This window comes from Nestor notabilis, unplaced genomic scaffold, assembly GCF_000696875.1.
Source record: "Nestor notabilis isolate BGI_N333 unplaced genomic scaffold, ASM69687v1 scaffold338, whole genome shotgun sequence".
Taxonomy (NCBI): domain Eukaryota; kingdom Metazoa; phylum Chordata; class Aves; order Psittaciformes; family Psittacidae; genus Nestor; species Nestor notabilis.
The window spans coordinates 24,140-47,813 of NW_009939496.1; the positions used below are offsets into that span (position 1 = coordinate 24,140).

The 23,674-nt window shown below is 37.8% G+C and overlaps 1 protein-coding gene across 1 annotated transcript in view; it reads right to left on the reverse strand.

Moving 5' to 3' along the window:
- Window positions 1-2,689: 2,689 nt before the first annotated feature.
- KIF15 (kinesin family member 15) overlaps window positions 2,690-23,674 on the reverse strand; it is a 33,123-nt gene continuing 12,138 nt past the window's right edge. Inside the window, exons 12-33 of the mRNA XM_010019883.1 lie at window positions 23,347-23,524; window positions 22,611-22,752; window positions 20,368-20,509; window positions 19,912-20,112; window positions 18,913-19,020; window positions 18,062-18,167; window positions 17,334-17,499; window positions 15,808-15,949; window positions 14,558-14,637; window positions 14,287-14,362; window positions 13,935-14,021; window positions 12,893-12,997; window positions 11,916-12,038; window positions 10,099-10,245; window positions 9,048-9,152; window positions 8,629-8,793; window positions 8,075-8,181; window positions 5,744-5,816; window positions 5,153-5,190; window positions 3,620-3,785; window positions 3,081-3,212; window positions 2,690-2,773 (exon numbers count right to left, since the gene is read on the reverse strand). Coding sequence (XP_010018185.1) covers window positions 2,690-2,773; window positions 3,081-3,212; window positions 3,620-3,785; window positions 5,153-5,190; window positions 5,744-5,816; window positions 8,075-8,181; window positions 8,629-8,793; window positions 9,048-9,152; window positions 10,099-10,245; window positions 11,916-12,038; window positions 12,893-12,997; window positions 13,935-14,021; window positions 14,287-14,362; window positions 14,558-14,637; window positions 15,808-15,949; window positions 17,334-17,499; window positions 18,062-18,167; window positions 18,913-19,020; window positions 19,912-20,112; window positions 20,368-20,509; window positions 22,611-22,752; window positions 23,347-23,524 — 2,673 coding nt within the window. The remainder of the gene's footprint in view (window positions 2,774-3,080; window positions 3,213-3,619; window positions 3,786-5,152; window positions 5,191-5,743; window positions 5,817-8,074; window positions 8,182-8,628; window positions 8,794-9,047; window positions 9,153-10,098; window positions 10,246-11,915; window positions 12,039-12,892; window positions 12,998-13,934; window positions 14,022-14,286; window positions 14,363-14,557; window positions 14,638-15,807; window positions 15,950-17,333; window positions 17,500-18,061; window positions 18,168-18,912; window positions 19,021-19,911; window positions 20,113-20,367; window positions 20,510-22,610; window positions 22,753-23,346; window positions 23,525-23,674) is intronic.

Consider the following 23,674-nt stretch of genomic DNA (forward strand, 5'->3'; position numbering starts at 1 on the left):
CCCTCTGGGCAAGGAATTGTTCCTCAGCTCCATCTAAACCTCCCCTGGTGCAGCTTGAGGCCGTTTCCTCTTGTCCTGTCACTTGTTCCTTGGAGAGCAGCGACCGACCCCACCTCCCTGCAACCTCCTGTCAGGCAGTTGTAGAGAGCGATAAGGTCCCCCCTGAGCCTTCTCTTCTCCAGACTAAACCCCCAGGTCCCTCAGCCGTTCCTCATCACACTTGTGCTCCAGGCCCTGCACCAGCTCCATTGCCCTTCTCTGGCCCCGCTCCAGCACCTCAATGTCTCTCTTGCAGTGAGGGGCCCAGAACTGAACACAGGATTCAAAGTACATATTCCATGTCAGATTTCCACGTCCAAATGGCTTCTGAAATATCTCCAAGGATGGAGACTCCATCACCTACCACCTGGGCAACCTGTGCCAGTGCTCAGTCACCCTCACAGTGGAAAAGTGTTTCCTGATGTTCAAAGGGAAAACCTGTGTTTCAGTTGGTGTCCGTTGCCTCTGGTCCCGTCACTGGGCACCGCTGGAAAAGAGTCTGGCTCCATCCCCTGTGCAGCCTCCCTTCAGGTATCTGTGCACAGTGATGAGATCCCCTGAGCCAGCCCTTCTCCTGGCTGAACAGTCCCAGCTCTGTCAGCCTCTTCTCTCAGCCCTTGATGGGCTGTCTCCAGTAGCTCCGTGTCTGTCTGGAGATCCCGTAACTGGACCCAGTACCTCAGATGTGGCCTCATCAGTGCTGAGCAGAAGGGAGGGATCACCTCTCTTGACCTGCTGGCAACACTTCACCCCAATGGCACAACACTTCATCACAGCACCTTCAGAAAAACACCCAACCAAAAAACCCCGACAACAAATGGGCAATACTTATACACATTCCAAAGGAGAAAAACACCCAGAAAAGATGCTGTCAGCATTTTCAGCAATTCCCTGCTCTGCTTTCCTGTCAGTGCAGAGCACATCATTCTGGGTGTGGGGAAAGAGACACACACAACCCACACTGATAAGAGCATCAGGATTTAAATTTTTCAGTTCTCCTTCCTGCCACCCTTTCTGATATACACAAAAGGATCAACAGGATTAACAAGGACTTAGATTTTGTTTTTTAACCATTTCTAATAACCATAGAAACCCAGACTGGTTTGGGTTGTGTGGCTGTTTCTGAACTGTGGCTGTTCAAGCAGTGTTTTCTATCCCTCCCTTTGTGATCCCTGTCACAAGCTTGCTTACTCCTGTAGAAGAATTTACATACTCCATCCTTCTATAAAAGAATAAAGCTTTTGTATATAAACCACCATTGCCCACATCCATTTTTCTTTCCTGCCCTTCACCAACATGCCCCATGCCCACCTTCCCAGCGCTGAGGCTGCCCCATCCCTGGCAGTGTTCAAGGCCAGGTTGGACAGGGCTTGGAGCAACCTGGTCTAGTGTGAGGTGTCCCTGCCCGTGGCAGGGGGTTGGAACTGGATGAGCCTTAGGGTCCTTTCCAACCCAAACCACTCTGTGAGTCTCTGACTCAGTGAAACAGTGGGCTGAGGACAAGCATTTGACACTCAAGCATACGAACACCCTGCTTTTAAAGTCAAACTGGCATAAACCCACTGCAAACAGGCTGTAAGAGCCAGGTTTGCTCTCAGGCATCCCTATACTACACTTCTCTGTTACACATCAGCAGACAGGCTCCATCTGCCTGCAGTGTGCCCAGCTCACACTGCCCACCCTGCGGGTGCCCTCAGGAGCCAAGTCACAGCAGAGCTCGTCCCACTCTGCCTCCAAACCGCTCTGAAGACCCCATGTGCTTTTTCCCCCGTCACGGATGCAAGAAGCAGCAAAGCTCTGAATAACGCAGAGCATGCTTTAGCCGGCGCAAGCTGCTTCCCTGTGTCACTTCCTCCTTCCTTATCCAGCAGCAGGCTGCCTCCCCGCCCGGCCCAGTGGGCTGCCACCCCCAGCAGCCCCTCGCCTCCCCGCTGCCGGGTCACAGCCTGCCTCAGCGCCGGGAGGGCGGAAACAGGACGTGTTGATGAAGAGGGAGAAGGAAAAATGGACATGGGCCATTGTGGTTTATATACAAAGGCTTTATTTATTATGTTATAAAAGGATGGAATATGCCAGTTCTACTACAGACATACAACACAGAAAGGCTCTCTACTATGCTATTTGTCTACAAAAAAAGAAACACTCCAGTTTAAAGAGTTTTTTTACCTTACTATTTCACATCAAAGTTCAAGTAGAAACATATCTGCCGGATTAGGCAACTCCAAAATCCATAGATAAGCTTCATTCTTCTTCCCTTCAGCCAAATAGTGCAGGAACACACTAGGAATCCTGCCCTCCAACCGACACGCATCTTTCTCTTCATACCCTCTCGCCCCATTGCTTTGTGGGCAAAAGTAAGTACTGTATAAAATATCCAAAAAATACATTGATAGAATTAGTGACAGGTTCAAGGAAGTACCTTCTAGCACCGATACAAAAATCAAATTTTGAGAAATGCCAGGAAGGCAATAATAGGTCATTGACAGCTGCCCACATGGCTGGAATTCAATTCTTCACTAAACGTTATCACCAGCCAAAAATCCAGGAACTAAATTACTTGACTTCTGCTGTGGTCCCAGAATAAGTAAGTTTGACACCTGGTTTTTGCTTTTTTTGTACACTTTAAAACTCTGCCTCTGGAGCTGTGTCATTAGAGCTGCTCCCGATGTTTACAGGTGTCACATTTTTTTGATTCTTTCAGAGAAGCATTTTCAACTCGTAGTTTTTCAGTCTCCTGTAAAACAGAACAAACATGGGTGCACTAAGGAAGTTATACTCACTTCTTTCATACTTACATAATTAGGTGGTATCTGCACTCATTTAAGTGTTTCATACACTATGTACTTGAGGAAACCAAATGAGGTGATCCCTGTTTGGGACCTGTGAGGAGACAGACCAGCCACAACCTACACAGCTGCATAAAATCAGAGATATCTGTTCACGGCTCTCCAACCGAAAAGCAAGAGTTTTAGTTTGCATTCTCAAAGCTTAGCTCTTTATGTCAGGCCATTACTTCATTTATATTCTACTCTGCAACTTACCGCTGTAAGTTCAGTGTAATCTTTCTTCAGTTTCACAAGATACTGAATCCTCTGTTTTAGGTTTTGATGACCAATTAATTTCCCGTTTTCCTCCGCAAGAGAGTTAACCTGCTTCCTCAGCAAGTCCATTTCCTGTAATTAATAAATACGTTGTAGACTGTAGCCCCTCCTTTTTTCTAGAAGAAATAGCTTCTTTAGAACATACTAACATTCAAGTGTGTTGTAACATATGATGAAAGAGTCAGTTCATTCAGGAAATACTTATTCGTCTTATGCCTCCTTAGACAGTACCCGAAATCCCTCTGAAGGTCAAAGAAAAAGCACCCCTTGATTTGACGTATGAAATGCAACAGTGATTTCCGTACCCAGAGTTAGACTAGTGCAGGAAACAGCATTAAAAATATTAACTGCAAGACAAGACATTTTCAGAGGCAGTCCTCGATTGCTAATTCAATTCAGAATACTGTGCAATTAGCAACAGCTCTACTTGCTGAATAGAATTCTACTGTAAAGAAACCAAAAAAAGACACATATATAACCTTTGCAACTCTGTCTCTCTCTTCATACACTTCCTCCAGTTTTGATCTTATTTCTTCTTTTTCATGAAATGCTTTGAGCTCCAAAGCTCTTGTTCGTTCCATCTCCAGAGTAATTTCAAGACAAGTATTCTCTTTGATTTTGAGGCTATTTTTGGTTTCTTCTAATCTGCCAATATGAAAGAATCATAAGATATTAGAAAACCTCAATATAAATGGCATGCAGCTGAATTACTGTGTCAGTCTTGGACATGGAGGCAGGCTCCTTTAAGAGTATCCTTTTGAGACAATCTATTTTCCCTAGAACTCATTGCTAAGAGAATGAAAAATTCCATTCTGCTGCTCACTGCTGGTGTTTGATACTGTCTGTTAACTAGGCAATGTTTTGGAGTCACTGCTCTTTTTGGGAAGTATGCTACTTCCAAACCAGGATGTACAACTCCAGTCATTAAAGAAAATGGGAGCTTCACTTACAAGAACACTTAGAATTAATGCAAAGTCATCTAAATTTGCAGATGAACTCTGCCGCTCTCCATGTTTCATCTAAATTGTTGCTTTTCCTCAACACCCTTGTTGCTCAGAAACATCTCTGAACAGCCCTGAGCTTGTCTGGCCTAGAAACAGCAGGACCACTACTTTGGATAGACATTTTGTGTGATGAAAGTGTTTTAATTCTTTCAGGCTCAGAATATTAAACCATGCCACTAAACTCAGCAGCCTGTCTCCTGATGAGATGAACTTTAGTAATTATACATAACCATTCAAATATTGCATAAATTATGTTTACCAATGAAGCAAAATAACCCTAATCAAGACTAGAGAAAACTTGATATAAATTACTTTTGAAATGACCATGTGCATAAAAACCTACCTTCATCTTTAATTACATAGGAAGAATTCCATTAAATATAATATTAACTCAAATATTAGGATGAATCATGAAGCAATACGGATGAGTAGCATTTTCAAATTAATTGTTATCGACTAATCTGGTATTTTATTTCTTAACTACTATCCATCCATGGTGCAATTCACTTGAATTTTGAGGACCACTTGCACGATAGTGCAAATACTATCTAGGAATCTTCTAATAATAATCAGTGTTCATTATTCAAGCAAAATACTTTAACAAATAACACAAAAAAGGGCAAATAATTAGATTAAGTTTAAAATTGTAAAATGTGTATGATATTAATAAAGAAAGGAACAGAATTTCAATTTTAAAAGGTATGTGCACATAAAAATTCAAAAGATTTATAATTTAAAATTAAAAATGTCCCTTTCAATTTAAGTTTTTCTATGGTTTCACCTATTTCAGTCTTGATACAATGTTACCATTTTAGAAAGTGTAGTAGTAGGTGCTACTACCACCTACTGATGAGAAAGAGCAAGAACTCAATGCAGGACTATAAACAACATTCACAAAGTACACCTTTTATAGTTTCAGATCTTGGACTTCTATTACTTAAATATACCTGTTTGGCATTAATGATTTTAATACAAGTCTCCAGTTCAATGGACAATATTTCAACTTACTCTGCTTTGATTTTCAGTATCTCCTCCACTGCTTTATTCTGTAAAAGTTCAAAAATGTTAGTTACATTCTTAATGTTTAATATATATAAAATTTTTTGTCACTGAATTGATGCTACTTATCTCATTCCAGATCCTAACAAAGTCATCCTACTGCCCAGTAATTCACATCTCTAATATCAATGTCTTTGCTGTATGCACATATTTCCAGTTTCATGCCAGCACAAGTGACCCACAGGATTATCTCTGCCCATTCATACCGAGCAGAGCTCTAACAGGGGGTTCTTCTGTCTGGGAGATCCATGGCAACCTCCGCTGTGACATTAACTTCCCTTTGGCAGCACCCTGACATTAGCAAGTGACACAATCTTCACTTTCCAGCTCTAGAGATGAGTCAGATTTAATGGTCTGAATTTGGTTTTGCTTATTGTGCAATCTGACACTGAGTTCATTGGTGTTAGACCAAAATAGAAATCTTAAGAGATAAGAGGCTGCATCTATTAGAATTCACTAGAAATCAGTGTATGTTTCTCTGCCATGCAATAGAAGAAAATATTAGTACTTCACAGCAGGGAAACACGAGAAGGGTAATACCTTGGCATGTTGTTCTTCAGCAACCTCCTCCTCTTTTTCTTTGAGGTACTGAATGTCAGGATGTTTCTGGTCACTAAGAAATCAAAGGAGGAGGAAAGTTTCCCAAAAAGAGAGAAAACACGTTGTAAAAGCAACATCTTACCCAGATTAAACCAGTAAATGTGTATAGCTGTCCTGACACATCTTCCTACTCAGAGCACCAAACGTCATGAAGTAACTCTAGAAGGGTTTAAACTTTTATATTCCAAGAACATCAATCCTTTGTTAGAATACAGAAAAACTAACACTTTAATGAAAACAATTTAAAGTTTAATAACTATGCAATTGTATGTTGACATCTTTGGGACTGAGGTAAATATTTTGTTAGACCATGATGCTCATGTGCATATAGACTGCAGAAAGCAACTCCTTCCTCAGTGGTCTTGCCAAGTTAAGCACATAGATTTTTGTATTGTGAAGATTTGGAAACTTTTCATTTTGTTAGTTTTTAATAAAGATGACATTGGTTGGAAGAAAGCAAACACCATAAAATTAAAATAACCCCCAAACCAACACATTATTGGAACACTTCATTCTTGTAGTGTGCCTTAAGGAAAAATTTCATTGATTAACAGTTCCTGTAATTTGATGCAATTATAAATGATTGCTGTTTTCAGTAACTTAAAATCTTTAACATACCTAGCAGGAGTGATTTCTTTTTCATATGTTATAAACAGCCTCAGTCTCTCAGAGTATGTGTATGTGTGGGTGTCTTTTTTGTTAATGTTAGTTAAATGCCAGCTTAAAGCGACTAACAACTTCTGAGAACTAAAATAAATATCATATTTTCCTTGTTAAATTTTGGTACCACCCACTTCCAAAACGCACCCAAATATACATCCAGCTTGTAAGTACTTGGACAAAACTGCACCACACTTTGTTTACTTATTCTCAGTGGATACTTACATGAATTTTAAAGCTTCCAATAATTATTGTTTAAGGTTTAGAGTTTTAAAAAGTTTTACTGGTTTAAACCAATAGTTTAAAAGCAATTGGTTGTGCTTGAGCCTTTCAAATTCTAGTATTAGCCAAGTAGTGAGCTGAGCCTGCTCCAGCTTAGCATTACAGAGGAGCAGGCTGACCCCTCTTGTACAGCTTGCTCTTCCCTGTTCTAATGTAAATACCAAAAGAGAGCAGGCCCTTGGTCTCATTCAAACACCCTCCAATGATCAAATCATCTCACTTTCTAACACTGGGCCACACAAAAGGTAATTACTAGCTGCTGCTATCAGCTGCTCCCATAACATGAGACATGTCTGCTGTGAATATCCCCACCAGAGATACCTAAACCTGATTGCAAACTGAACAGAATGCCCTAAAGACATCATCATCATCATTCAGTATCCCACCTTATCTGTCCCACCTTGTGCACAGAATGTTTTCCACAAATGAATCTTTCCATAGTTGAAGATTGCTGTATAATACATATAATGCAGGACAAATTGGAGCTGCACAGACACCTGCAATTACAGCATCTTCTAACTGGAATACTTCATTTTGCAAATTTAATAGAGTTCTTCTATGTTAAATCTTACCAAAAAGTCGTTCTAAATCTGACAACACTAATACTTCACTGAATAGAGAAAAAAGTTCTGGAAAATATTTTTATACAGCTAATAGGCAAATAAAGATTAAACTCCTACCTAGCATTGCTACTGTTTACTAAGTTGTCCTTTAAAAATGAATTGTCACTAAATATCAAAAGAATTATTTACTGCCAGTTCAGATTCCATTTCACAAGATGTAAACCAGCAGATTATTTAATTCTTTACAAAACTTATACCTCCTCTCCCCATTAAAAAAAAAAAAACAACAAACAAAACAAAAAACAACAAAACAACAAACCCACTAACCTCAAAACTCCCCAAAAAAGGGTTCCATCTTTTCAGGGGAAGTTCATTCCTCACCCTCAAAAACCCAAGATAGAGGCCTGGTTCCATTTATGTCTATGTTAAAGCTAGTACTGAATTCATTTAGACATTCCCCATTTACTGAATCCATAACTGCACAAGTGATATGGCAACATATAATACATAGAAATTGTTATGGAGGTAATTATTTTACATTCTATTCCCATTTCCTTTATAAAACTTTTCTATTTAAGAATCCATGATTAAAAGGCAATAAAGTTTACAAGCCAGTAAACAATTTTCATAGAAGAGGCTGAGTCAATCTCTAATCATATGAGCAAATAGGCAAGATTGTATTTCAATTAAAACCTGTACATTTGTTTATTTTGCTCGCTTGCTTAACTTGCTTCAAGTTAAGACAGGTTTTCTTGGTTTATTTTACCTGTTCTTGCTTAGTCTCTGAGCTTCTACAAGGTTCTGTAAATTCCTGTTGTTCTCCACCAGCATCTGCATTTCCAGACGCAAGTTCTCCAACTCATTTAATTGTTCCTATGCAAGTGAAATTGGAAACGTTTTATTTGAAGACCTAATTGTAATTCCTGTTTTCATTTCCAGCTGAATATGTTTTTTGAGTAAAAGAGAAGATAAGACTATCAGAAAGCAGCACAGTTCTCTGGCCAAGATCTGCATCACCCTTCCATTCATAGTTTCATTAGAAACTTGATTTAGAATAAGTCAGAACAGTTTCATCAGCAAAAATGATGATACCATTTGATATTCATGAACACGGAACAACTCAGTCCTTAGGAAGATGAGATCTATGGGACACCAGAAACAAGTTGTCACCATTTGTTATCAGCCTAAGTAAAGAGAAGACCAAGAACTGCCTTCCTGCTTTAATGGGCAGACTACTAAGCAGAGCTCATCAAAAATCTGAGCTCTGTATTCTGTCTTATTCTAACGTTACAAATTGCCTGAGATATTAACTCACAGTACCTTCAGCCTTAGAATTTCATCATTTTTAGCTTTTCGTTCTTCATTCAGCTCATGCACAAGGTGCTCCAGGTTTATTGCAGAAGCCCTCCGATCAGCTATTTCTTGCTCACGAGTTTCCAACAGCTTTGCCAAATTCACATCAAACTTAGGGGGAGTTTTTGCACACTGGCAAGTTAAAAGAAACAAAACCAAAAAACTATTAGCAAGGAACTGTTTCCCCTATGTATTGGTTACATAATTTCATACTTAATCAGAGACATATGTTAATAAATTCCTGGCAAAGTCATCAATAATACATTAGAGTTATAAAGAAGGTGAATAGGATTTGACCATTCTTGATACATTGTCCAGTCTATGAGTCCTTTTCAATGAGTTTTAATGTCATTACAATGAAAATGTTTCTGTCACAAATGCCATACCTGTGGAAATGTTTCTGAAGACGAGTCAAAGCAACAATCTAGTTGCTTCATTTTTAGTTCATATTCATTCTTCCTCTTGTCCAGTTCTTCTGTCACTTTGTCCAACTATTAGAAACCCCAATGAGAAGTGAATTAGTTAATAACACATACAAAATAGTAAAGAGCAGCCAAATCTCTATGGTAATCAATACACCATGGATTATTTTAATTACCTTAGACTTCACTTTCATAAGTATTTTGTACATTTACCTAATAACTGTTAATCATTCCACAGTTGCATGTAACAAGCATTTTCTGAAAGCATCTATATACTATAAACTATGTAATTAATCTGAATTTTGTTCCTGTTGTTGGTTCACCTTGCTAACACAATCTATCTTTCAAAGAGCTTGCTAGCACAGAAAAACTAGTATCAACTTCGTTGGCAAACATTACTCGACAAAACGTGATTTGATACAAAGATTTTACTGGTATAGATCCAATCAGTTTCCTGAAAGAGAATATGCTAATGTGAAGAAAGAACTCTTTACAAAACAACTTATCCTAACTAGAGCTTTTGCCAGCACAAATATATCACTTAGGGCTAGGTCAGATGTGACTAGAGCTAAAATTTGGACAAAGGCTTACTATTTGGTCTGCAAAAGCTCTAAATCACTCTCAGACTGCATAATTTGTAGAGCTCAATAGTTATCTTCGTTATATAATGATATTGTTTGCGCTAAGCAGAGGAAAAAGTAACCCCTGAGGTTAAAGTGCTTACAACCTCAGGTTGCTTTATTATAGATATTGATAATTTTATTCAGCTTTCAGAATAAACATTTTCATGATCTCTAAACACCTATTCCAAAGTATTTAAAAATTATCTACCCTTTGTTCAGAAGCTTTTGAACTACTGCTACTACTTTGCTTTTACAGGAAGGAGTGTTGCTCTTCACCAAGAGCATTGCATACAAGATGCTCTAAAATGACAAGTAAAGCCTTTTCCCGAAGCTACAATTAACCACAGCTCCCTCCCAAGAAGCCAGTTATCAGAAGAATTTCCTTGTTTTACCTGTTCCCTGAGTTCCTGGATTAGAGCTTCTTTCTTTGTTATGTCTTCCTGTGCAGATTGAAGCAATGAATCATGCTTCTTGGAGGCTTCTGTCAGTTTTATTAGCTGATCAACAGTATGATGTAAGTCTTCGCACAGAAGGTCTCTCTATTTTAAGTCATTGGATGAGTGAAAAAAGAAATGCCAAAGTTACTCTCTAAAGCAGTTGTTTCAAGATGCCAGGGGAGGTTTAGATGGAGATGAGGAGCAATTCCTTCCCCAGAGGGTGCTCAGGCATTGGAACAGGCTGCCCAGGGCAGCGCTGGAGTCACCGTCCTTTCAAGTGTTCACATCCTGTGTAAACGAGGCCCTCAGTGACACGGGTTAGTGGTGGCCTTGGCAGTGCTGGGCAACAGTTGGACTGGGTGGTCTTGAAGGTCTTTCCCAACCTGGTTGATTCCATGACTTTAATTTTTGTAGTTCTTGCTAAAAGTGCCAACAGCTGCAAGCAGCTCCATTTTTCCTCCACTTTTTCATCATTAATTGTAAAAAGCATTCACCTATAAATTTCTTATTTTAGGATATTTTCTGTATCCAGTGTCTTGGTTGCAGAACAAAAATGAGAACTTTTACCACAGTCAGATATTTGGAATCAACCACTGTTTTAAAGTATCATGTATACTTAAGAAAAGATACAATGCTTTAAATAAGAAATAATAATATATAGATTTTCAGCCATGCTGAATTAGTGATTACAGCTTTCTACTGCACTGCTATTCTGTAGGTATCACTGGATTTATTCTAGGATCTAGACTCCCACCCTATCTGGTAGGGCATCATACCTACACAAGGTGTGTTAACCTAGAAGGGGAAACACTACTTAGTATTTTAAATGCCACCTTGGATTAGTTCTTCTTGTCCAGTTAAGAAAGCATGCAGGAAATTAGTAACTGATGTACAAAGTCAAAGAAGGAGAAACACTTTGATTTTTATCAGGAGCCAGATACACTCACAGATAAGACTGTAGTAAGAATTGGTATTCAGTTTATAATAAAGTGATCCATTTGGCAGGCAACTATATTTGGGGTTCCAGAATGTCAGATTTAGATACAATTATTATTGAAGACAATCTGTTTATTAAACATAGTAGAAATCTATTTAAGAATTTGGTTTGGAGAAGCAAACACTACTCTGGAAGACTTTATCCGTGCTATATGATTAGATTAAGCATATGTAATATGACAGATGATCTTGCAGAAATTACTTGTAAGGAGAGGTTAGTGGTTTTAGACTGAGGGGCATGTTCACCAAAACATGAGAGCAATAACAAGAAAGACAGAGTTGAAAAATGAAAGATGCTATTTGAAAAGCAAGTAGTTAAGTCAACAATGCATCCTAAATCTGTTTCCAGCAGATGGAGCTTTTAGTTAAAATTATGAGTAAAGAAAAAATGTTACTGAATATAGAAGCAGTGGGGGAAGAGAGAATGTTAAACATAATATATTTGTCTACCTATTTTAATTTCTCAGCTGCTAATGTAATGTTGCCATTAAATTCAGCTGATGACTCCTCAGTGGCCTTAACAAAATTAAAGCAGACTTTTAGCATAGGTTTTTATGAAGGAGCTTATAAAATATTTATGTAACGTAATGTGATAATATAACAGAATTTGTCAGGTATCTCATGAAAAATTCCTTTAAGAACAGCTTAACTGGCTATAGTTTGAACCAAAATGAGGTTATGTTTTATGCAAGTATTTTAAGCAAAATTACATCCAGGTGGTTTCTTGAACAAATTATCATAATCATAGAATAATATACCAATATTATTGTTTTTACCTCAATGTTATCAGCTATTTTACTTCTCTCCAAGGCTTCCCTCAGCTCTTCAATCTTCTTTTCCTGATCCTGTATGATTCCTTTGCTTTCTTCTCTTGCAGCCAGAAGAAGATTATACTTGCACTACAAAGAGTATTATATTAAATTTTATGTTATCTTGGGAAGTATTATCAATGTCATCAGAGAAAGTTGGCCAACATAATACAAAAAAATGTATTTCACAAATCCTGGGATGACAGCTACAAACATTTAAAATCTCAGGGTCAATTACTAAAATCAGAATAAGATCATACTTGCTACATTGTACAAACTATGCTATTAGAAATAAGTTCAGAACAATGAAAAAAGATTAATTTAATAGGTATTAGTCACCACAATACATATTAACCACTAAAACCATTATTAAAAACCAGATAACCATATGTAGAATTGTGTTTCATCAACATTTTGTCTGTAGGACCTTTTGAATTCATAGTTCATATATACACATTATCTAAAGAATTCTGTGGGCTGCTCTGCTAGCAAATCAGACCTATTTTAATAAAGAAAATGCATCATATTTATTCACTTACTCAAATATATATTTTTAGATCTTTATATATGTTTTCAGATAGAGAACACAGTAATATCAGCAACAAGAATTCACTCAAAAATGAATTTACAATTCAGCTTCAATTGCTGAGCTCTTAAATTGCCAGTTTCTGAGCAAACCTAAGCATGACTGTCAGCTGAGTGTAGTTTACAGGATGTGAATAGGTCCCTTTGGAGACACAGCTCTTTACCCACCACATGGAGAGTTCAGTTTTCAAGACAGCCTTAGGCAAAAAAGTGTTCAGAAGATTTCAACATGTCAAAACAAAGAAGTTTCCTTCTAAAACACTACAGCAAGTTATGCTATTTGAGACCCATGATAAGATATGTCATTGCCTTCCATTTCTGAAGGACTACACCATGCCCTTCAAAATGACAGAACATACATTTATATCCTCGAGCTCTCTTGTCAGACCATCTAGGGACTCAGTTTTATGATTAAGTGAAGACCTCAGCTCCTGGATCTGCCTCATTAAGTCAGTTACAACTTCCTGCAACATAAAAAAGTTAATCTTGGTACGTTATAATACACATTTTATTACTGGACTTTCTTTGGTGTGTAATTTATCAACATCAAATTTCAAACAACTGTTTGAAAAGGAGGCCTTAATATGCACATGTAAAGAAGTAACAGGAAATTTATTGTTAAATCATTGGGTTTTGTTCTAAGCTCTTACACAAAGAATTAAATAACCTGCTGTGTTCAGTAGAAGAGAAGCTAGTCTCAGGCTGTAATAGGTTTTACTATAAGTACTACAGTTTAAGGTTACATTTGTGGGAAAAGGCACATTCAAGGATCACCACTGCACTGACAGCAGCAGATTCTTCTGACCTTGTAACATGGCAAATGCTTTAGTTCAGCATGGAAAAAGAATGACTTACTGTTGCATCATGCTGGATAGTAAATGCACTATTTCTCATGCCTGTTTTACATACAGCATGAATGTACTTGGGAACTTCTGCTAGTTAAGCTTTCAAACCACTAGAGCAGTCTTTTCCTGTAGGAAATGCTTTGATTTTTATTAACAAAAGATACCCAGAGTCACATTTTAACATCACCTTTCTTACTTTTTCTATTAGCCCATTGCAACATGGCACTGACTGGAAGGCCCTATTGATCACATCAGGAAACCTGCATTGTTTATGCATCGAACATTTTGTCCAGTAGACAGCTTCACCTTGATATTTTTGTTTGTTTAACTGCCAGTTATGTTGTGTTGTCTCTGAACACACACCAGTTTCCTATCACCCTGAAAACTTCATGTTTACTCCAGGAAAAAGTAGGATTTATTTCACCTAGATACACAGGCAGGATTGCCTTGAAGCACAGAATTACTAAGCACAGAAAGGCTGCTCTGGGCTTTCAGTTCTACTACAGAACATAGTTACCTGCAAAACTGGGTATCAATAACAGAAATAAGCCCAAACCTTATCTGTATCATTAGTCTTCTTCAAAGAAACAATCATCTCTTCAGCAGCAGCCAGCTCCCGTTCCAATTTCTGCAGTTTTGCTTCCTAGAAGAAATAATAATTGTGAAGGAAAGACTTAATTATTTTTGAAGTATGCTTTGTAAAGCACAGAACCATGAAAAAAGGGAAGGAGGTAAGTTGTTCACCATCCCAGAAAAATTAAGCAATAGCTTAACAAAATCTGAACTCAAGAACTCTACATTTATTTTGCTGGTAATCAACAGAACAGCCAACTCACTGCTGAAATTGCTATTAATGCTCAAAGAAATCTGCAAACACATGATTTAGACATTCAGTTCTGCTGTTGTACCTGCTGCTCACACTGGGTCACCATTTCAGAGGATGGTTTCTCCACCTGTGTTTTTCCAAGCTCTTTCAAGAGCTCCCTGGAGAAGAAAACATTTCAAGTAAGAAATATAATCAGAATAAAAGGAAGCTTTAACAAGAATCAAGTTATGTAAGTGTATTCCTATTGCACTTACACATCTACATACAAGATCCCCATCTGAATAGAAAACCTAGCACACGACAAACCCAATGAAATGAGATGAAAATAAGCCCCACTGCTAATTAAAACTTACTTTGAACTGGTTTCTTCTTGCAATTGTAATGTTAGTTTTTCATTAAGTTCTTTTTCTGTTTTCAGGAGTTCGTAAAGATTCTAGAATATCAAAACATATGTTGTTACAATGAGGACTTCAGAATCATTTAAACCAAAATAAAAATAAAAAATTGCTAAGGTAACTGAAAAAACCCACCACAAAACTTTAAATGGAAAGAGAAACATCCTTAGCTTTGCCCTGAAAAGTTCAAAAGTAAACTTATTCATATTAAGCACTCAGCTCTTTTCACCTGCCATTGATTATAATTGCATGTAGTTATAATGTTCCTCTATATCAAAGGTTTTAAAGGGAGAAATTAGAATTTTCACTTGTAGATTAATCTGGGGGGATTTTTCAAACCCCAACCAGCAATTCAAGATATCAGACTATAAGGAATTTAAAATTATCATTTTCAATCTGTCAGTATTCCTTTAAACACTAAAAACGAAAACTTAGAGCAAACTTGCTGAGCAGGCACAGTGTACACTGCAGAAAAGCAGGCAAAATCATTTGCAAAGGCCCTTGGGCAACCTTGCTGCTGATTTGCAGTCCTTCAGCGTGACAGGCTTTGAAGGACACCACCAACTGAATTGTAGGACAGTGATCCTCCACAAGAAGCCACACATCAATTTACAAGATCACATCCATTATGAAAATGTTTAAGAAACTGCTTTGTAAATATAGAAGTAAACCAGTCTTAGCTAGCTCCAAGATAAAAGGTCACCAGCATTTTGATGTCCGGATTCTTTCTCAAAGCAGTTTCTTGTTCCTTTATTGATTAACCCATCATCTCCCTCAACATTTCCAGAGCTATTTCCTCAGCCAAAAACCTTCCTATTGCAACATATTGGATATTTCTTGTAGCTTTGCAGTTGCAAAAATCTTGCACCAAGTTTTAATAAAGATTCTGGGTATGTCTTCCAAATGAAATCATTAGGAAACCTATTATTACTGTGGAATCTGTTACCAATGATACAGTAACAGAAATGACTATGGGTCAGAAGGGACCTTAAAGCTCATCCAGTTCCAAACCCCTGCCAAAGGAAGGGTCAACTTCCACTTGAGCAACTGATCTAGTGAAAGGTGCCCCTGCCCGTGGCAGGGGTTTGGAACTGGATGAGCTTTAAGGTCCCTTCCAACCCAAACCATTCCATGATTCTATGAGTTAAACAATCTGGCTACAAAAGTAGCTGTATAATGAAGTCCTTTAAAAGCCCTGACTGTCTTACATGAAGCTCAGTTTTCATTGCTTCTGCTTCTTGTTCAAGTTGTTGCTTCAGTTGATCTGTCTCAAACTTGGCTACTTCCTGCAAATTGTCATAGTCATCCTGCAGGCTTGCTTTTTCCTCAAGAATCTTCTCATGTTCCAGCCTGTCAAAAGAAAACAAAACAAACCCCACCCCCAACATTGAGTTTGTTTCATTATAAAAATGCTCCAATCAATTCTATTCAATAACCCACAGCTAATATACAGAATAGAGTTATTTTAGAAAGAAGTGACAATAAGTGATAACTGGTTTTTAAACTCATTCACTTCAGTGGCATTGGCAGAGAAAGCAGAGTACTCTCATCCCTGGAAATAATTTACTAGTTACAAAATCCCATAGAAATTTCAGTCACTGTGTCTTGACATTGGTGTTCACCCATTAAAAACCCCCCAACATTATCTTTTTTAGCCAGTTGTTGGACTAAAGACTGCTAGAAAGATCTTTGGTACCTACATTTGCTTAGTTGATATCCAGGTTATTTATCCCTTACATATCTTTATATATTCTGCACAACTCTGGTTATTTACCTCTAGATTGTTGCCCTGAAAACTTTAATTGCATCTTTCACAAAAGTAAAAAGGGGTAAAAGAGCTGCTAGACAAGTGTTATGAACCATATTCTTAATGGAGAGCCTTTCTCCTAAGGGAGAAAGAATATCCTCCAAATAGTACTTGTGCTAACACAGAAAAGGCATCAATGAAACCACATTTTATTTCAATTCCAGGTTCCCAGTCTCACAATGCAACACTCAAGAATTGACTTCAGCCAAGACATGTCCCTGCCTGTCGCTGGGGGTTGAAACTGGATGATCTTAAAATCCTTTCCAACCCAAACTGTTCTATGATTCTATGACCCATAATAACGCAGTGACATAGTTAAGCTTTCCAGGCCACCTGTCCCCAAACCCAAACCACAACAAGCCAAGCAAAACCCAAACTCCAACATAACTAAGGTCATGCTAATGATAATGGCAATTCTTGCATACAACACAGTGAGCTTTTCAGGCTTCAGTAGTCAAATGTCAATTTATTTTTTATTTATGGTTTCTTTCTGCTTGTATTTTTAGAGCAGCATCATTATGACACCTGCTTCATATGACTGAAGTAACAGTTAATTTTTAAGAATAAATTGAAAATAAAAACCCTACCAATCCAAACAATATCTCTTCAGCCACTTCATTTCTGGAGGTCACTAAGTTTACAGGTACATACTGCTTAATGCAAAAATGCTGTAGCAAACCAAAGTTAAGGAAGCCACATTTTATTTTCTTTCTGCTCCTTTCACTGTATTCCCTGTTCTGAAGCAGGCAGGTAAAGAGTTAAAAACAAAAAAACCAACCCACCACCAAAATAAGCAAAGGTCATAAACACAAAATAACAACTTTAAATAAGAGATCACTAAGTGCAAGTTGACATGCAGGAAAGAATTAAATTACCGAATGCCTCCAAAAACTGAGGTTAAGGCAATTTACCAAACTGCCAACATACCTGACACTGTCCAGCTGGAACTGTACATCCATATGTCTAGCAGAAAGCTGACTCATTTCTTTCTCTTGCTTTTCCCTAAAGGCACGATATTCCAGTTTTACGGCAGACAACTCCTTGTCTGCAGAATTCAGGACAATGCGCAAGTCACAGACTTCACCTTTTAATACTGTCAAAACCCAAATATTTGACATGTTAGTTTGAAACTAGATACAGGACATGTAACACTGCAGAATATCCTGGGAAAGTCTCACAAAACTTCCTGCATTTTCAGTAGAATTAACCTGGAAGGTCACACACACAAGAAGGATTTCTAATGGGAAAAGGTCAATTAAACATTGACTTTAAGAACTAAATAAAGAATAGAGGCAGAATCAAAACCATTCCAGACAATATCACTGCATGTCCCTAGGCCAACAGAGGATTTTCCCTTTAGTTAATATTTTCTTTTTATATACTATATCCTGTACTCCCTTCACATTCAGAGTGAACAGAGAGCAATTCTGAATATTGTGTGCTGTGCAAGACTGGGCAGAGAAAAACTATTCTGAAAATGTTAGAGATTTATTCTTTATAAACATTTAAAAAAAATCTTTTTTTTGGGGACTAACAACCCAAAATATTTATTCAAATGTGTTATTGTTAACCCAAAATGTTAAGATACCTCAAAAACTTCATATGGAATCGCAGCATGTTGTGGTTTAACCCAAGACCGTGTTACATAGACTTACTATCAGTATTGCTTTGGTTGTCTTGAAATTGCTTTTCAAGCGATTTTATCTGTTCCAGGAGCTCCTGGCGTTGTTTATTCCAGTCGTTCCTTTCAGATGAAAGAAGCTGAGAAGAAAAGTACAAGTTTTAAATGGAAGGAAATGTAGGAGTGGCCAAGTCACACAGCAGTAATAATGATGTAATAATGCATTAAAGCATTTCATCAACTGGTTATAAATACAAGATGCATTTTTCTTTCAATTTGATGTTAGGCAAATCTGAAATCCATAGAAGTCCAAGCAAGAAAGGTCTGGATACAACTGAAGATATTACCTTATCTAAAAAGTTCATTTAAAAGCAACCCACAGCTTAGGAGTTGAGGTCTACTTTGGAACAGAACTATCAGAAATGAGATTGATCCAGGAACTATACAGGCCTTATTTCCTTCTTTATGTTAAATCAAACCTAGTGATTAAGGAAGACCTGTAAATGTTTTCTACAGTAAGGTCATTTCAGTTCAGTTCCTTGAGGTAAGTAGTGCTTTCAGCATTCCAAAGTTGAAAATTTCCTTGTGACTATTGCTGTTTCCCATTGGCCAAAACCAAGCACAGGCATCCTGAGTGTCTATTTGCTTATTCTTCAGATCAAGCCAGCTGAGAATCACAACACTTAAAACAACCACCCCCAAAAACCCAGACCTGCAGTGTTGTGTTAAATAAAGTCTTTGTCTTCCTGCACAGCCCTGAGCCATGATGCTATGTACATTTTTCCAAAGCCAAAATACATTGAAGACACAGTAATATGAGTGTGGTAGATATCACCTTGACATATACACACTCACACATGGCTCTGTGTTGTATTGTTCTCTCACCTCTTGTATTTGTGCAGAATGATGCTCCAGTTTATCAACATGCTGCTGAAGTTTCAGATTCTTGCTTTCCTCTTCATCCAGCTTTGTCTGCATTATGCTCAGTTGCTCCTGTGACACAGACACTCAAAATTAGAGCACCCATCTTCCAGCTATTCTCACATGCCATATGGCAGTCTGTGCATATTAAGTATAAAAAATGTCAGCTACTTTCCTTTTTTATGACCTGAACCAATAGAAAACAGAACATTCAAAAATAAACTGGTATCTTAAGTAGCTGATTTCTCCTATTGCCAACTAAACAGCCAGAACACAAGAAAATCTGTCAGGGAATACAAGGACTGAATCCAATAAACACTTCATTTTCAGACACATGTTCATCTTGGAGAAATAAGACTTTACAAACAAGTTACTCAAAATATACACTAGCTTAGATCATTAGAGGATCTCTGCACTATGGTAGTATGAGAGAGGAGATTTAGCTGTTGTGCAAGGGTTATATATGCACTGAAGGTAATTTCAGCTTCCGGAGAGTAGTTAACTATATGACTAAAGACCTTCCCTGCCCATTAGAAAAAAGACAAAGTATAATGGTGGACAAGCATCATTTGACAGGTTTCCTGCAGATAATGCATATTATATATTAAGCTTAGGTATTATTCCAGTTGTAGGTCTCACCAGAGACTTATAAAGAAGTTTCTTTGGAATCAAGTTATCAGATTAAAATAGAAAAAGATCAAATGCTTTGTGTATCTTAAACTACTTATGATATTCAACTCAAGACCCTTTCAACATTTACATGGTAAATCTTTTTAAGTACAGTTATGTATCTATGTATACAGACATGTATAATTAGAGATCTGTTTAGCAAAGCCTTAAGTACTCGTCAAGTGTTTCAGTTTCCCATGCAAAAGAAAACACATTTGGTGAGGGGGCCAGTATTTCATGCCAAAAACCGCTTTAGAATACACATACACTTCAGTTCTTACTCACAACACTCACCTGTGCCACTTTGAGCTCCTCGACCATAGCCTCATATGCTTGCTGTTCATTCACCTCTGGAGAAACAGGCTCTTTCAAAACATCATCCATCACGTCTTCAGAACACTGAAAAGCTTCAGACTGGTGACCTAAGATCTCTGGGCTGATCCGCGGCACAAGGCGAGATCTCAGCTGGTAAGCTTTTGATGGAGTGGTTATGATCTGTTATAAAGATTACAAAGCACAATACCAAAATAAGATGCTCGAAGTGCTTAGTTCTGCACCACTATGCTTTTCAGTGTCATCTGATTATCATCAGTAAGTATTCCAGAACAAAAAAGCATCAGATCTTGTTTACCCCATATGGATTACATGCCAGAACGCTAGTTAGGTTAAGAGATCATACAAATAGAAGTCTGTGTTCTCACTCAACTCAGATGTAAGTACGTGCAGTTTTAAAGAAACTTCTTCCCATACCTTCAGAGTTTCTCTGTGTAGCTTGTGCAATTGAGAGACTTCTAGGCGCTTGCTTGCTTTGGTTGCTTCCAGAATGTTTTCAAGATGTTGGTTTGCTTTCCGAAGGGACTGAAGCTCCGATTCCATTTCCATATGCTTTTTCCTGTTTAAGAAGTATTTTACTACTGTCAAAACCACTCCATGAATAAGCACTCCCATCAGGAAGAATAAGCTGCAGTATTGCCAAGGAGCAAGCTGAAGCTGAATGCTTGCCCAAACACTGAAATACATTATTTTGAGAAGAAAGCCACTACTGCTGTATTAAAAAGTAAAAAGAAACACAAAATGACAAAGCCAGGAGGTTTCCTGGTGCTTGCATAACAAAGCAAGCAGATGGAGAACTGTGTCAGGAAGAAGTCCATTACACGGTAAGAAATGAGCTTAGAGATCTGCAATTCCTTTGCCGAGAATGTGGTATCACCCATACCAATATGGTTTTAAGCTTTAAAAATGTTACCCAGTTATATGAGAAGGCTGAACTGGTGCTTGCCAGGGTTAAAGAAATTCCTTTAAAGATGTATTTTGGAAGTGTTGCTCTGTTAAGATTATTTTGCTCTCTAAGAGTATTTTAACTGAAATTCAACAGTTAAGCAGAAACGTAGGAATGATTTTCATAAGGTATTTCTGCAGAGCTACATGCTGATACAGTGATAGTTGGCCTTACTAACACAACTGCAGGGTCAAAGTCTACAGACAAAAGGAAATACACTATTCCATCTTTTGGCAGCTTAATGCTATCACCTATCCTCCCTTTTTTAGCATCTGCAACAAAACATATGGACCAGAGTAGAACTTCAGTTCTGACTGCTATTGGATAACAGAATCATTAGGATACATTGAGTCAGTCTGTCAAATTGTTCAAGTTTACTCAATTATGGCATATAATTACACTCGAATGTAAAAGAATGTAAAAGGAAGCATCCAGTTACTCTGAAACTGGAAACACGTTTAAAACTCAGTGGAATCTAGAGATGAATCCAGAGGCTCAAAAGCACACTGCTGTTTGACTGCCCTCCACTAAGAAAATGTGGAAAATACACAAATGCATTCACACTATCAAGAGAGGAAGACCTGCACAAAACATGGAATACCTAAAATAGGTATTGAGCGGGCAGGAAAATAAACTAATTAATCTGTGAAGATATAAATAAACCATTGTAACTAATGATACAGGACAATTGACGGATTGGTAATGTTACAATCAGAGTAAAGCTCATAGGATATGCTACACAAATCTAAAGCTAAAAAATAGATTTGTACAATTGGCTTCGAAGTTTCCATTGTGTTTGTTGGAAATGCAATTATTTTCCTTGTATGTCCAGTGACAGGACCTAAAGTTTTCAGAAATGCTTGATCAAGTTAAGCCAAACCATGTATTATTCACTTGTATTTGAAGGTATTGCACAGGCTTTCTGCATTATCTTCCGCTGCCCTCAAGGAGAACCATGACAATAAATTCTTTACTACATTAGTAAGGATAAAATAGACCCTTATCTCATGTTTAGGTGCCAAAGCAAATGGATGTGAACAAATTATTGACGCCGTATCTTTGTTCTTATGTGAATTAGATCCCTGTTCCAGTAACAGGTCTCAAGATGGTGGTATTATTGCTTTCTTAAGCACCTTTGAAGCAGAGAGAAAAAATTAACTAGTGGCTTAGCCAAAATTTTCTGGGGTGCTTGGATTCTACTTTATGGTGGCTTAAGCATGCAATCTTGAAGATGTTATATTAGAAACTACTGTTGCACTAAAACAAAACCCCCAAAATATGCCCCCAAGCCCCGTCAGTTCTCAGTTCCTGTCACTGCTTCCATCTGAAAAATACTTGCTCAGCATGGAAACTAAGCCAAACTCTCCCTGTCCTGTTAAAGCAGGTGACTATTAGAATTCCAGGGCATGTCCATTCCCTGCAGGTTGTGAAGCATTGGTTTTGCCTCTTAGCATAAAGAAGAGCTTTTGGAAAGACAAAGAAATCCGCAGCAGTGCAGATGTGCCTTCAGATTGCACCATGGTTGTATCCTAGTCTGTAATTGAGTTCAATAGAACATTCTCTGCGTTCATGCCATTTATCTTATCCTGGCCCTCTCCTATATGCAAGGAAAATACTTAGACTGCATATTCAGGATCTGAAAATAACTTTAAAAAAGTCAATACAAGTAATGAAGACATTTAATGAAAGATATTTCTGTACTGTTTTGTCTCACTTGGTTAGGTCTTTAAATTCTTCGTACTCTTGTTTTGAACTTGCCAGTTCACTCTGAGTCTGTAGCAGACGTGCTTTCAGCCTTTCAACAGATGCCAGCGAGTTGCCTTCCACTGATATGCTGGTGGAATATAAATGATGACCTAAAGAACAAACATATATACCCCTTGAAATCACATATCTTAAGTTTTACTAAAATGATAGTATTTGTAGGCTTTTGAACAGCAACTGAGATTGGGCGTTGCCAGTTCACTCTGAGTCTGTAGCAGACGTGCTTTCAGCCTTTCAACAGATGCCAGCGAGTTGCCTTCCACTGATATGCTGGTGGAATATAAATGATGACCTAAAGAACAAACATATATACCCCTTGAAATCACATATCTTAAGTTTTACTAAAATGATAGTATTTGTAGGCTTTTGAACAGCAACTGAGATTGGGCGCCTACAGCCCACATGAAAGAAAGTAGAATAGTTCATATTATTGCAGTTATGACAACTAAAGACAGCAAAATGACATCATGACTGGTGTTCACAAGATGCACCAGAATTCACATTCCCTATTGTTGTGTTTGCTTGAAGGCCAATGTGAATAAAATGAAGTAAACCTGTTTTATCAGTCTTCAGGTACCACTTTGAAGAAGGCAAAAATACATCAAGATAGACATTTTCAATAATATGCTGCACACAACAGAAAATCAGCTAAGTAAGCTTACTGTAAAACATGAGCATATTTTTACCTCCAGTATTTTTCTCTGTGGCCGAAGCTTCTGAGAAAGCTTTTTCCAATTCCACTATTGTGTTGGCATCAATTTCTTGAGCCTTTTTAACTGACTGCAAAGAACGAAGTCTTTTGTTCTCCTCTCTGAGGTTATAGTTCTCCATGGCATATTTTGCAATCTGTGGGTGTTGTTCCACCTGTGATAAGTAGTATTTTATTCAACAGGTTTTATTTTCCAGGCAATGCTATACAGATACACATACATATTAGAGGTATTGTTGCACTAGTACCTTTAATAAGCATTAAATTGTAATGGAAGAGGGGGGAAAAAAGAAAAAAAAAAAAAA